This window comes from Nicotiana tabacum, chromosome 15 (genome assembly GCF_000715075.1).
Source record: "Nicotiana tabacum cultivar K326 chromosome 15, ASM71507v2, whole genome shotgun sequence".
In the NCBI taxonomy this organism is placed as follows: domain Eukaryota; kingdom Viridiplantae; phylum Streptophyta; class Magnoliopsida; order Solanales; family Solanaceae; genus Nicotiana; species Nicotiana tabacum.
In genome coordinates this window covers 24697895-24713760 of record NC_134094.1, presented here as the reverse complement: position 1 = coordinate 24713760, position 15866 = coordinate 24697895, and the positions used below count along the sequence as shown (strand labels likewise).

The 15866-nt window shown below is 39.8% G+C and overlaps 1 protein-coding gene across 1 annotated transcript; it reads left to right on the top strand.

The window, feature by feature from the left end:
* The first annotated feature begins 2130 nt into the window (after positions 1–2130).
* On the top strand, positions 2131–13894 carry LOC142169559 (patatin-2-Kuras 1-like). The gene is made up of 4 exons (XM_075231434.1): positions 2131–2335; positions 13017–13045; positions 13578–13720; positions 13837–13894. Exons 1-4 carry the CDS (start codon positions 2131–2133, stop codon positions 13892–13894), a joined length of 435 nt encoding a protein of 144 aa, XP_075087535.1.
* Positions 13895–15866: the final 1972 nt, after the last annotated feature.

Sequence of the window (15866 nt, the reverse complement as noted above, 5' to 3'; positions counted from 1 at the left end):
CCTAATCATGATTTTTAATAAGAGACACATCTCTATTTCTCTAACACGTGGGAAATATTAAGATAATAATATGATTCTTTAATTTTTATAACTTCCCAGAATTTATTCAAGTCACAATTTCAATGGTGCACGCCTCACACGCTCGTCAACTATCATGTGTGTCACCTCCAAACAATTTATATAACACCAATTCAGGGATTCATACCCTCAGAACCAAGTTTAGAAGTGTTACTTGGCTCAAACTACGTAATTTCTTACTCCGCTATGCCCTTGCCTCGTGAATTGGTCTCTGAAAACCTCTTATCTAGCGACAATTAATTTGGTTCAGTCAATACAAATCATTGAAATTAATTCCATAAGAAAATACTAATTTTTCAATAAAATCCGAAATTTAACTCAAAATTTGCCATTGGGGCCCACGTCTCGGACCCCGATAAAAGTTACAAAATCCGAAAGTCATTCAACCACGAGTCCAACCATACCAATTTTACTAAAATCTGACCTCAACTCGACCTCCAAATCCTCAATCTTATTTTCATTTCCCTAGGTTCAAATTCCCGATTTACACCTCAAAAACATGCAATCTAGTAGATTATTCGATGATAATTCAATATTATAGAGTAGAAATGATCACAAGTGACTTACCTCAACATTTCCCGTGATTTATCGCTCAAATATCGCCTCAGCCCGTGTTTGGAATGTCCAAAAATGAGAAAATCGAGGACCCTACTATTTTTGTACACTGTCCAGAGGTTCCGCACCTGCGGAATTTTTAACTGCTTCTGCGGATTTCCCCTCGCTTCTGCGAAATTCCTCGCGCGTGCGACCATTGTTCCGCAGGTGTGATTGCACCAGAAGGCTTCAGCTTCAGCAGTCTTCCAAATTCAAAAATTGATATGTTAACCATCTGAAACTCACCCGAGACCCTCGGGACTTCCACTAAATTTCCCAACAAGTCCTAAAACATCATACGAACTTAGTAGAGCCTTCAAATCACATCAAACAACGCTAAAACCACGAATCATACCCCAATTCAAGCCTAATAAACTTTGAAACATCCAATTTCTACTAACGATGCCGGAACCTATCAAATTCTGATTGACCTCAAATTTTGCACACAAGTCATAAATGACATAACAGGCCTATTCAAATTTCCAGAATCGGATTCCAACTTCGATATCAAAGAGTCAACCCCCCGGCCAAACTTCGCAGAAATTCAACTTTCGTCATTTCAAGCCTAATTTCACTACGGGCCTTCAAATAATTTTTCAAACACGCTCCTAATTCCAAAATCACCATACGGGGCTATTGGAATCATCAGAATTCAAATCTGAGGTCGTTTACACATAAGTCCACATCCGGTCAACTTTTCTAACTTAAAATTTTAATTATGAGACTAAGTGTCTCATTTCATTCTGAAATCCTTACGGATCCGAACCAACTGACCTGGTAAGTCATAAAATAACTGTAAAATATAAATTGAGTAGTAAATGAGAGAACGGAGTTATAATACTCAAAACGACCGATCGGATCGTTACAAAAGAGAACCAAGAATATAAAGTATAGGGGGGGAAAAGGAAACAACTAAAGAAATAAAGATATTAAATATCAACCTTAAACAACAAGACACCATAAAACTAGACCACTGACCTTGAACACGTGATGAGCCACAATCCAACTCTGACATTTTAAATTCATCTCACTTTTTGTAACTCCAGTTTCATTTTTTCCTCGGATGACATGTTATCCGGGTGAAAATACTGTTCAAAATTATCCACAAGTTATTACATTCACTTAAATGAATGACAGCCATATGGACAATAGAAATCAGATAACTGATGCTACTTGCTGAGCTAAACGAAGTAAAGAACAGAAAGAACAATAAGAGAGTACAAAATCATGGATGAGCTCTGTAAATTATGGCTGCAAATCAAGACAACCATCAACCATGCCTCCACTTTTTCTTTCTTTTATGTTTTCTTTTTCTTGTTTTGCTTAATTAAACAAAAACTGGACAAATAGTACAATGGTTATCTTAATTTCTGAATCTTCTCTATTTATATATGTCTAGCTAGGATGCAACATGCTTTAGTAATATATTATTATGTATAATTTGCTTCTATCAAGCCAATGGACGTCAAAAACATTCTGCTGCTCTCATTAGGGACTGGCACTACTGCAGATTTTGCTGGGAAATACATAGCAGAGGAGGCAGCTAATTGGGGTCTTGTTTCCTGGCTATTTAATAATAATTCGAATCCTCTGCGTGAAATGTCATTTGCAGCAAGTACTATCATGAATGATTATTACATCGCCACTATCTATCGCGCTCTTGGTGCTGAGCGAATTACCTTAGAATGGAAGTAAGGCATTCTTGCTCAAAAACACTGTCACACTCCTAATATATTACTTATATAATTATTTCAAGTTGATTAATTTAAGAGTAAGGGATCATTGCAAGTATAACTATCTCTCTTTTTCTTTTTTTGGGTACTCATTGACCGAATTCGGGAGAATAACGAAAAATAGGGTATTTTGTGCCACTATTGGTTTTTTGACCCCCAATAAAAGAAGATTTGAGAAATAACACCATATCAGAATTTTAAAATATGTTGTGGAATTTTAAAACACTGCGCTGAATTTCAGCATTATGTTGATTATTAGGGTTTTGCCACAAATCCTGACATGTCATCAGAATTTTTTAGCATTCTCGGTGAAAATCGCTAGAATTTCTGGTGCTTCAAATTCTGGCGCAGAAAATTCTAGTGATCGTCAGAATTGTCGGTGCTTCAAAACTCTGATGAGCGTTATAACTCTAATGCGAAGCTATTTTTCCAAAACTCTTTTTAACGGGATTAAAAGTGGTTTTAAAAGGTGCATCAATTCGAGTTTGAATTCACACAGCATACATTAAAGTGAAAATCACCAAATTTCTCAATTCGTAGAACTCGAACCAAGTGTGAAATAATATCATGCATCCGCATTTCTGCATTGTTATCTTGTTTTCTACTCAAATCAAGGAGTGAAATGTTTTTCTTCCCCATTATGTAATGACCCAACCGATCATTTTAACTTTTAGAGTCCCATTCCCTAAAATAAAACTTCTCATATGTGCTTTTAATGATTTATGACTTGCAGAGATGGTTGGTTCGTGATTTGTGAGTGTTTGGGTTGAAATCGGAGCACTTGGTTCCTTAAGTTGGCTTTAAAAGGCCAAGTTTGACTTCGGTCAACATTTCAAAAAAATGACCCCGGTATAGAATTTTGACGATTCCAACAACTCTGTATGGTGATTGTGGACTTAGGAATGTGTTCGGAATTTTATTTGGAAATTCGTAGTTAAATTAGGCTTGAAATGGCTAAAATAAGAATTTATGTTTGGAAGTTTGACCGGGGAGTTGACTTTTTGATATCGGGGTCGGAATCCAATTTCGAAAATTTTCATAGCTCAGTTATGTCATTTATGACTTGTGTGCAAGATTTGAGGTCAATCGGACTTGAATTAATAGTTTCCGGCGTCGTTTGTAGAAATTAAAAATTTCAAAGTTCATTAGGCTTGAATTTATGCGTGATTCGCGTTTTTTGCGTTGTTTGGTGTGATTTGAAGGTTCGCCTAAGTTCGTATGATGTATTGGGACTTGTTGGTATATTTGGTTGAGGTCCCGAGGGGCTCGGTTGAGTTTCAGACGACTAACGGACCACTTTTGGCCTTTGGAAGACTGCTGATAGCTACTGGAAATTTTCTTTTGATTTTCTTACACGTGATCGCGTAAGTTGGTCTGCGATCGCGTAGAGTAATTTGGGTTGAGGTGGATTTTTTCTATGCGATCGCGTGAATGGGGTTGCGATCGCATAGGCTTAATTTGGGCAGCTGGAATTTTGTTCTCTACGATCGCGTGGACACAACCACGATCGCTTAGGTTGGGCCAGCTTGTGTATCGCGATCGCCTGTCGTATTTTGCGATCGCGTAGGGGAAACTGGAAAGGAAATTGGGCCACGCGTTTGTGCTATGCGACCGCGTGAAGGGGGATGCGATCGCGTAGAGTCGGAACCTTGTGTATCGCGATCGTGTGGGACTTTATGCGATCGCGTAAGGTTATATTCTGGGCAGAAAAATTTGTGCTACGCGATTGCGTCAGCAAGTTCGCGATCGCGTAGAAGAAATCACTGGGTAGAGAGTTTAAGTTTTAAAAATGGGATTTCGTCCCGTTTTTCAACGATTTGGAGCTCAGATTTGGACGAGTTTTGGGAGATTTTCAGAGAAAACAACGGGATAAGTGTTCTTAACTCAATATTGGTTAAATTACCCAAATCCATCATTGTTTTTATCATTTAATTTGTGAATTAAGTTGGAAAAAGTTTGAAAACCCTCTAGGATAGATTTGAGAATTTGAGGGCCGAATTGTTATCGAAATTTAGTGAGCTTGGTATGGGTAGACTCGTGATTGAGTGGGCGTTCATATTTCGTAACTTTCGCCGGATTCCGAAACGTGGGCCCCACAGACGAAATTTTAATTAATTTCGAGATTTTTATTGAAAATGTAGTAATTTATTATGAAATTTATTCCTATAATTTTTAGTGATTGTATCGAATTATTCTTGGCTAGATTCGAGCCACACAGAGTTGGATAATCGTGGAAAAGGCCTTCCATTGGATTAAATTGGAGCAAAGTGAGGTAAGTCTCTTGTCTAATCTTGTGAGAGAAAAATTACCACATAGGGATTAAATTGAATAATTGTTGCTAATTGCGGGGGCTACGTACGCACGAGGTGACGAGAGTCCGTGCGTAGCTACTATTAATGCTAAAGTCCGGGTAGTTTAGGACTCAAAGCATGAATTACTTGTGTAAATTATATTCTTTGTTTAATTAATATTAATTGATATATATGAATATATTGTGAATTGTTAGATAAAAGATATTAAAAGATGAAAATCTCATATGCTTGATTTTTTATTTAAATTAATTAATTGTTAATTTTCTGTTTAAATTAATTAATTGTTAAGAGAAATTATTCTTCCTCCCGAATTTATCTTATAATAAATATATTCTTTTTTCGGAGGTACATAAGAAAAATGTCCTCCTTTCTTGTGAGCGGGCCGAACGCCTCGGTAGGATAGATGCATCTATGGATCGTGCCGCATGTCCCTCGGTAGTGTACACGAAATTCTGGATCAGGTCGTATGACCTCGGCAGAAATCGTGCTTAATATTAATAATTACACGATACTTTGATAGTTTATTGCAGCTTGTGAAGCTAATTGATAAATTGAAAATCTTTGAAATTTTAAGAATTATTATCCCTGCTTGTTAAGGAACTATTGTTATTCATGTAAATGAGGCTAATTGATAAATTGGAAATTTATTGGAATAGAAGGAATTTAATATATATTGAGAATTGTTGCAAATTGAAAGAATTTAATTATTTCTACTGGTTAAATAAATTATTGATATATTCTGTGAATCATGCTGATTTGGATATATTAGTTCTATTTCAATTATTATCTTTGCCCCATAGTGAGTGTCAAAGTCGGTCATCTCGTCTCTACCACTTCGAGATTAGACTTGATACCTACTGGGCACACGTTGTTTGCGTACTTATGCTACACTTGCTGTACTTTTTGTGCAGGATCTGAGACAGATACTAGTGGAGGACCTATCATCGCACATCCTCGTTATCCCGAGGCATAGTGGTGAGCTGCCTTTTTGAGCCGTCCTGCAGCTACCAGTGCCCCTTCTTGTATTATTTTTTTTATTCTGTCTATTTTCACTTCAGACAGTATTTGGAGTTTTGTATAATCTACTAGGTGCTCATACACTTGTGACACCGGGTCTTGGCACACGCATTGGTAGAATTTGGTGTCTTATTATTTTCTTGGATTTAAATTTCATCGATATATGTTTTATTTATTAGTTGGCTTGCCTAGTTATAGTGTTGGGCGCCATCACGACCTATAGGTGAAATTGGGTCGGGACAACATGGTATCAGAGCACTAGGTTCACGTAGGTCACACAAGTTATGAGCAGACCTAATAGAGTCTTGCGGATCGGTACGGAGACATGTGTACTTATCTTCGAGAGGCTATAGGGTGCAGGAAACTACCTTTCTTCATATTCCATCATGCAATTGATATTGTACTAAATATCCTTCTCTTATTCTCTCACAGATGGTGAGAACACGCTCTAATGAGGTTCCATACCAGGAAAGAGCTACTCCCCCAGTTGCTAAAGGCAGAGGTAGAGGCCGAGGGAGGGCTCCAGCCTGTGGTAGAGGGCGAGGACGTCCCAGGACTGTTCCCATTATACCACCAGTGGGTCCACCAGAGGATCCCATTATTGAGGAGCAGGGTGAAGTGCCTGTGGTAGAGCCAGCTTGGTGGATTTCACATCGGCACCGGGATTCTAGGATGTTATGGGTCGTATGCTGTGTTTCATGGACAATATGACTTAGGCCGGTTTATTTCCGACAGACTCAGTGATATCCCAAGCGGGCGGGGGAGCACAGACCCCTACCGCACAGGCTCATGGAAAGGCAGCTGCTGTATATCAGACCCAGGGTGCACTACCTTTGGGTGGAGCCCAGCCAGTGGCAGCAGCTACACCTGAGCCCAAGCCAGCTGCAGCCGCTGATCCGCAGAAACTATTGGACAGATGGACTAGACTATATCCTCCTATCTTTGGGGGGTGAGCGACACGAGGATCCTCGGGATTTCATTGATCGGTGCAAGGATAGACTGTACAACATGAGGATATTGGAGTCTCATGGGGTAAACTTTGCTACTTTTCAGCTAGAGGGCAGAGCCCGTAGATGGTGGAAGTCTTATGTTCTTGGCAGACCAGCAGATTCTCCTCTCATGACTTAGGACAGGTTCATCCGTATCTTCCTGGACAGGTATATTCCACACTCCCGAAGGGAAGGATTGAGGTTTCAGTTTGAGAAGCTCCAGCAGGGTCAGATGTCAGTGACCGATTATGAGGCGAGGTTCTCTGAATTATCTCGCCATGCACTTATGATACTCCCTACTGAGGCGGAGAGAGTACGAAGGTTTGTAGCTGGTTTACATATTGGCATTCAGGCCATTATGGCTCGAGAGGTTGAGATGGGTACTTCTTATGAGCTAACCGTGGAGATAGCCCAGAGGATTGAGGGTGTACGTCAGCATAGCCGAGAGCAGGCTACTAGAGATAAGCGGTTTATGTATTCTGGAGAGTTCAGAGATGCTCCGTATGGGGGCAGAGGTCAGTCCAGTAGGACCTCATATCCAGCACCACCGCCTCCTCGAGGTACTCCAGTGTGACCATTTCTTAGTGTTATACCGGAGAGTTCTTATCGCCCACTAGCTACTCAAGGTCCTCCCAGTTGGTATTCAGTTCCCCAGGGCCAGACTCTTAGTCAGCAGCCAATCGCACCAAAGAGTTGTTACGAGTGCAGGGACCCTAATCACATACGGTGATTCTGTCCCAAGTTATGGGGTAGACTAGTGCAGCAGGGTCAGCAGCCTAAGATTACCGCACTAGTTGCTCCACCAGTCGTCCAACCACCAAGAGGTGGAGGACAGGTGGGTAGTGGCCGTCCTAGAGGTGGAGGTCAGCCAGGTGGAGGCCAGCCAGTTGGCGCTCCAGCTCGGTTCTATGCTTTTTCGGCCAGACCAGATGCAGAGGCCTGTCGTGATTACAGGTATTATTTCTCTTTGTGGCAAAGATGCCTCAGTATTATTTAATCCAGGATCTACGTATTCATATGTGTCATCTCTATTTTCTCCATTCCTGGGTGTTTCTCGTGAGTCCTTGAGTACTCCTATTTATGTGTCCACTCCTGTGGGCGATTCTATTATTGTGAACCGGATCTACCGGTCCTGTATTATTACATTCTGTAGTTATGAAACTAGAGCAGATCTTCTATTTCTCGAGATGACCGATTTTAAAATTATTCTGGGCATGGATTGGTTATCTCCATATCGTGTTATTCTAGATTGTCATGTCAAGACTGTTACTTTGGCTATTCCAGCATTACCTAGGCTGGAGTGGAAGGGTTCGCTTGTTAGTTCATTTAATCAAGTTATTTCTTTTATAAAGGCTCAACACATGGTTGAGAAGGGTTGTTTGGCTTATCTAGCCTATGTTCGGGATACTACCGCAGAGACTCCGGCTATTGATTCAGTGCCTGTAGTTCGGGAGTTCTCCGATGTATTTCCTTCAGATCTTCCAGGTATGCCACCTGATCGTGATATTTATTTATGTATTGACTTGGCTCCAGATACCCAACCTATATTTATCCAAAGGGTTCATCAGACCGAGTGTATCACCTTGGGATGCACCGGTATTATTTGTGAAAAAGAAGGATGGCACAATGCAAATGTGTATTGATTATCGCCAATTGAACAAAGTCACTATTAAGAACAAGTACCCGTTGTCGCGTATTGATGACCTATTTGACCAGTTGCAGGGTGCTAGGTTGTTCTCTAAGATCGACTTGAGGTCGGGGTACCATCAGCTGAAGATTCGGGATCTAAATGTTCTGAAGACTACTTTCCGGACTAGATATGGTCATTATGGGTTTCTGGTGATGTCCTTCGGTTTGACTAACGCCCCGGCAACGTTTATGGATCTGATGAACAGGGTATTCAGGCCATATATTGATTCGTTTGTCATTGTCTTCATTGATGACATTTTGATCTACTCGCGCAGTAAGGAGGAGCACGAGCAACATATAAGAGTGGTGCTTCAGACATTGCGGGAATAAAAGTTATATGCTAAGTTCTCTAAATGTGAGTTTTGGCTAGAGTCTGTAGCATTTTTGGGTAATATTGTATCGGGCGAGGGTATTAAAGTTGATCCTAAAAAGATTGAGGCAGTTCAGAATTGGCATCATACCACTTCGGCGATTGAGATCAGGAGTTTTCTGGGTTTAGCAGGTTATTATCGTCGATTCGTGGAAGGTTTTTCATCTATTGCAACACCTTTGACCAAATTAACCCAGAAGGGTGCTCCGTTCCGATGGTGCGATGATTGTGAGGTGAGCTTTCAGAATCTCAAGACAGCATTGACTACAACACCAGTGTTAGTATTGCCTTTCGGTTCGGGGATGTACACAGTATATTATGATGCTTCACGCGTTGGTTTGGGTTGTGTATTAATGCAGGAAGGGCGAGTTATTGTATATGCTTCACGTCAGCTGAAGCCCCACGAGAAGAATTACCCGGTACATGATTTGGAGTTAGTTGCGATTGTTCACGCTCTTATGATTTGGAGGAATTATCTTTATAGGGTGTCTTGTGAAGTTTACACTGATCATCACAGTTTTACAACATTTGTTCAAGCAGAGGGACCTAAATTTGAGACAACGCAGATGGCTTGAGTTACTAAAAGATTATGATATTACTATCTTGTATCATCCGGGCAAAGCAAACGTGGTTGCAGACGCCTTGAGTAGGAAGGCGGAGAGTTTGGGTAGTTTGGCTTTCATTTTAGTAGAGGAAAGGCTATTAGTTTCGGATATTCAGTCCTTGGCTAATAGACTTGTGAGGCTGGATATTTCAGAGCCCAGCCGAGTACTTGGATGTGTTGTGGCTCAATCTTCACTATTTGAATAGATCAAGGCTTGCCAGTATGATGATCCAACTTAATGGTTCTTCGAGAAACGGTACTACGGGGTGGTGCCAAGGAAGTTACTATTAGAGCGGATGGTGTTCTGCGACTCCAGGATTGTCTATGTGTTCCTAATGTGGATGAACTGAGGAAAAAGATCCTAGAGGAAGCACACAGTTCTCGGTATTCTATTCATCCAAGTGATACGAAGATGTATCGTGACTTGAGGCAGCATTATTGGTGGCGGCGAATGAAAAAGGATATAGTTGAGTATGTAGCTAGGTGTCTGAATTTCCAGCAGGTTAAATGTGAGCACCAGAGGCCAGATGGCCTACTTCAGCAGATGACTATACTAGAATGGAAATGGGAACGTATCACTATGGACTTTGTAGTTGGGTTGCTGTGGACCTTGTGGAAGTTTGATGCAGTTTGGGTCATTGTTGACAGGTTGACCAAGTCGGCACATTTTAATCATGTTGTGACTACGTATACTTCAGAGAGGTTGACCCAAATATATATTCATGAGATAGTTCGGTTGCACGGCCTGCCAATTTCCATTATATCAGATAGAGGTCCTCAGTTTACTTCACATTTCTAGAGAGCAGTACAGAGTGAGTTGGGGACCTGTGTAGAGCTCAGTACAACCTTTCATCCGCAGACCGACGGGCAGTCAGAGCGGACAGTTCAGATTTTGGAGGATATGTTCATGGCACGTGTGATTGACTTTGGAGGTCAGTGAGATCGTTTCTTGCCTTTGGCCGAGTTTGCTTATAATAACAGTTACCAATCTAGCATCGAGATGGCTCCATTTAAGGCTTTATATGGTCGGCGTTGTCGTTCACCCATCGAGTGGTTTGAGTCCCGGTGAGGCTAAGTTATATAGTACTGATTTGGTGAAGGATGCCTTGGAAAAGGTAAAGTTGATTCAGGAGCGACTTCGTACAGCGCAGTCCAGACAGAAGAGTTACGCAGATAAGAAAGCACGTGATTTATCCTTTATGATGGGTGAAAAAGTACTCTTGAAGGTTTCACCGATGAAGGGAATCATGAGATTTGGGAAGAATGGCAAGTTGAGCCCAAGGTTTATAGGCCCATTTGAGGTGTTGAGACGAGTTGGGGAGGTTGCTTATGAGCTTGCATTGCCTCCCAGTCTATCAGGAGTTCATCCGATTTTCCATGTATCTATGCTCCGGAAGTATCATGCATACCTATCAAATGTGCTAGATTTCAGCACAGTTCAACTGGATAATAGTTTGGGCTATGAAGAAGAACCAGTTGCCATTGTTGATAAACAGGTTCGCCATTTGAGATCCAAGAAGATTTTTGAAGTGATAGTCCAGTGGAGGGGACAACCAGTCGAGTAAGAGACTTGGGAGGCCGAGGAAGACATACAGAGCATATCCACACTTATTCAGCACTCCAGGTACAATTCTAAACACATTCGAGGACGAACATTTATTTAAGAGGTGGAGAATGTAATGACCCAACCGGTCATATTAACTTTTAGAACCCCGTTCCCTAAAATAAAACTTCCAGTATGTGCTTTTAATGATTTATGACTTGCGAAGATGGTTGGTTAAGGATTTGTGAGTGTTTGGATTTAAATTGGAACACTTGGTTCCTTAAGTTAGCTTTAAAAGGCCAAGTTTGACTTCGGTCAACATTTCGAGAAAATGACCCCGGTATAGAATTTTGACGATTCCAACAGCTCTGTATGGTGATTGTGGACTTAGGAACATGTTCGAAATTTTATTTGGATATCCGTAGTTAAATTAGGCATGAAATGGCTAAAATATGAATTTAAGTTTGGAAGTTTGACCGGGGAGTTGACTTTTTGATATCTGGGTCAGAATCCAGTTCCGAAAATTTTCATAGCTCCATTATGTCATTTATGACTTGTGTGCAAAATTTGAGGTCAATCGGACTTGAATTGATAGGTTCTGGCGTCGTTGGTAGAAATTGGAAGTTTCAAAGTTCATTAGGCTTGAATCTATGCGTGATTCACGTTTTTAGCGTTGTTTGGTGTGATTTGAAGGTTCGCCTAAGTTCGTATGATGTATTGGGACTTGTTGGTATATTTGGTTGAGGTCCCGAGGGGCTCAGTTGAGTTTCAGACGACTAACGGACCACTTTTGGCCTTTGGAAGACTGCTGATAGCTGCTGGAATTTTTTTTCTGATTTTCTTATACGCGATCGCGTAAGTTGGTCTACGATCGCGTAGAGTAATTTGGGCTGAGGTGGATTTGTTCTATGCGATCATGTGAATGGGGTTGCGATCGCTTAGGCCTAATTTGGGCAGCTGAAATTTTGTTCTCTGCAATCGCGTGGACACGTCCGCGATCGCGTAGTTTAGGCGAGCTTGTGCATCGCGATCGCGTGTCGTTGTTTGCGATCGCGAAGGGGAAACTGGAGAGAAAATAGGGCCACGCGTTTGTACTACGCGATCGCGTGAATAGGGATGCGATCGCGTAGAGTCGAAACCTTGTGCATCGCGATCGCGTGGGACTTTATGCAATCGCGTAGGGTTATTTTCTCTGTAAATCATGCTGATTTAAATATTCTAGTTATATTTCAGTTATTATTATTGACTCATAGTGAGTGTCAAAGTCGGCAATCTCGTCTCTACCACTTCGAGATTAGGCTTGATACTTACTGGGTACACGTTGTTTATGTACTCATGCTACACTTGCTGCACTTTTTGTGCAGGATCTGAGACAGATACTAGTGGAGGACCTATCATCGCACATCCTCGGTATCCCGGGGCATAGTGATGAGCTGCCTTTCTGAGTCGTTCTGCAGCTACCAGTGCCTCTTCTTGTATTATTTTTTTTATTCTGTCTATTTTCACTTCAGACAGTATTTGGAGTTTTGTATAATCTACTAGATGCCCATACACTTATGATAGCAGGTCTTGGCACACACATTGGTAGAATTTGGTGTCTTATTATTTTCTTGGATTTAAATTTCGTCGATATATATTTAATTTATTAGTTGGCTTGCCTAGTTATAGTGTTGGACGCCATCATGACCTATATGTGAAATTGGGTCGTGACACATTAATTCCCCTCCTTTTATTTATGAAAGCACTAATGCACATTAACCTTAAATACTTCCTCCGTATCGGTTTATGTTAGAAAAGTTTGAATTGCTATTGAATTTAAAAAATAAAAGAAGATTTTTGAAATTTGTGGTTTAAAATATCTTATGGATATTTGTAAGTTAAATTATTTTAAATTTTTTTTAAAAAAATCATTTTTCAGAACAGACTAAGAAATAAATGTTGTCGCTGTATACGGTCAAAACCGATTTCCACCTTCGTATAATTAGTCAAGATTGGAACGTAGTGGACCGAAGATCCTCTTCATGATATTGAGATAAGATCGAAGTCAATATCGAGCTATGATATAAAGAAGTGTTATCGAACTCAAGAATCAGAGACCAACCAATTCCGAGCCCGAGTCAATATCGAGCTCGGAATCTGGAGATTGACCAATACCGAATCCGACCAAGATCGAGCCAAGAGACAAGAGCCGTTACAGTTGCCCTAAGGGAGAGAATCTCGGTGGGAATTAGGGAAAAACTAATCTATCATGGGATCTCCACTATTTTTAATTATATCTAAAGTAAGATTCCTCCACTATAAGACGCATAACTACTATTTCTGTAATGGATCGAACATTAAGGCATTCTTACACTTTCATATTATTCATTGAGAAAAACAAACTGATATTCATAGAGAAATTATCCTTTTTTGGGTTTTGTATATTGATTCGTCTTGCTTGTTCATAAATTATTTTCGACTTAGTTTGGTTTGTATTTCATTTTTTATACAGTCAATACTCAATATATTTCTACTTATTTTCCGATTTGTGCCAAGTTATACCACGTATCTTTAGAACTACGTATAAATTCAACTTTATCCGTTTTTCGGGTAAACAGTCGCATAAATTGAAACAAAAAGAGTAATTAATTATTTTTTACGTGTACCAGGAAAACGCAATAACAGGCACAACTACCCAATCAGATGACGCTTCAGAGGATAATATGAAGTTACTGGTACAAGTTGGTGAAGACTTGTTGAAGAAACCAGCTTCCAATAGGAATCCTGAAACCAATGAGGAAGCTCTAAAGAGGTAAAACATATACTAGTATATATTAACCATCATTTTTTTTATCTATTTAGAGACTGCTTTTTGATCGAATTATAAATCTATTTTATTTCTACTTATAATAGTTTCTTTGTACGTAGGTTTGCAAAATTGCTCTCAGAAAGGAAGAAACTCCGAGCAAACAAAGCCTCTCAATAATTCTTAAGGTCTTGACTGTTATTGGTACTAAATATGCTAAAGAATAAGCGCTTGTAACGTTAAGGGATAAATTTCAATAGAAATATCCCTCTATGTAAATTTGAAATATGCTAAGGATTACGTAGACTTTTGGTTGTGTTAAATAAATAAAATCATCCTTCTAAGCCAAAACAACATAAAAAGAAAGGAAAAATAGTAATTCTGTTGTAGGGGAAGTCCATCACCCCCTACAACTCCAGGTTTTGTCAGAACTCCAGAACTTGAGAATATCAAACCGCCGGCGATGGTTTTGTCTCCTGCAACGACATGAATTCTGACTTTTTTTCTTTGTACTAACCTCTGAGAAGTTCTCGAAGATTAAAGATCTGCCTTTCTTTTATGTTGTACTCTAATTGATCGACATTGTTGGAATTATGTTTGTATTAATGTAATAAAGTTCTATGGTTGTGGGAAAAAAATAGAGACGGCGGACGCGATGATATGTGAAAATAAAAATGGTGGAAGTCAAAATTTTCTTTTGGAGGTGGTAAAGAGATGGTGTCCGGTGAAGCAGGTATGATATCGGTGATTTTTGGGATTGTTGATAATGGAGGCGAGAGACAGTAAAGTTTCATGGCAAAGTTCTCATACTGTGAGTACAGTAAAGTTCCTCTTGATATTTTCACCTGAGTTGTTCCTTCATGGGCCACTTGTAGTGTGTTCCAAATTTGCTTGGTAGTGAAACAGCCTTGGATTCTGTTGTACTCATCTAGACCAAGTCCACAAACAAGTCATTTCTTGGTTTTGGAATTCTTTTTCCACTTCCTTAAATCGTCAGCATTGCAATCAGCTCTTGTTTTTGGCACATCTACTCCTTCAGTATTTTTCTTCAAGGTAGACAGTGGACCATCAGTAATTATGTCTTATAGCTCGTAGTCCTCAGCCTGTACGTGATCTCATCCTAGTCTTCCACCAAGAGTAGTACTGGCCATTAAAGAGTGGTGGCCTAGAAGTAGATTGTCCTTCCCAATTTTCAGGTGGTGCGCTCATATTGATCTTCTCCTAAGGTGTTAGATACTTCAATGCCACATAAGATGGGGGTGATTTGTATGGTGTCCAATTTTTTGCGTGCACATATTATAGGAGGACCTGGTTCTTCTACGAGTTCCTTACACTACAGTTGCAGAATAATAAATGCAGAAAGTAAAGAACACAAGTATTTTATGTGAAAAACACCCGGCTCAAAAGGTGAAAAAATTACGACCTACTTCTCATTAGGATTTATTCCAACACTTCACCAAATCACTAAGCCAAACAACAACGTTTACAAAACTCTTGTAAACCTAAGGATTACCTCTAACCCTTGTAACAACCAGCCACAAGCTGTTGCGACAGCTTCAAGTTAATTATAACTTGAACAATATAACTCAAAGTACCTAGTACAAATGCTTCTAAAGAAAGTTGAAAGGTACAACTCAAAAGCCCTACTATAATTGAACTATAATAAAAGACAGACACTTGGAACTAGTTCTTCTATCTTGTTCATGTATCTTCAAGTTCATATACTTAAAACACACAGAAATTGCTTGCAAAATACCTTACTATTTTGCCCTCAATTCTTGCTTAACTTCAGTGTTTGTACGTCACCTGTAAAAGAAAACATCATGAAATATATAGAGTTAGTAGGATTAGGATTAACTAGAGTTCTGATGCTATACTCTTCCTTGGTGGAAGAGATTTAATTAACTTCAATCTCTAACTCTTCCCTTATCTAGGGTAGAATTCTCTTCAAGTAAGGAGTCCTAGTCCTTATCAATTATGCAACATTTTCGTTTAGTGAATATCAGATATAACCACTTATGTTTATCCCTTTCACTTGTATACCTTGTGATTGAATATGTTTGTGCCCTGTATATACTATGTATGGACCTGGTTCATGCATATGTTCTTTTGTCAATCATCAAAACAAAATTTACTTTGGCCAACACGTATT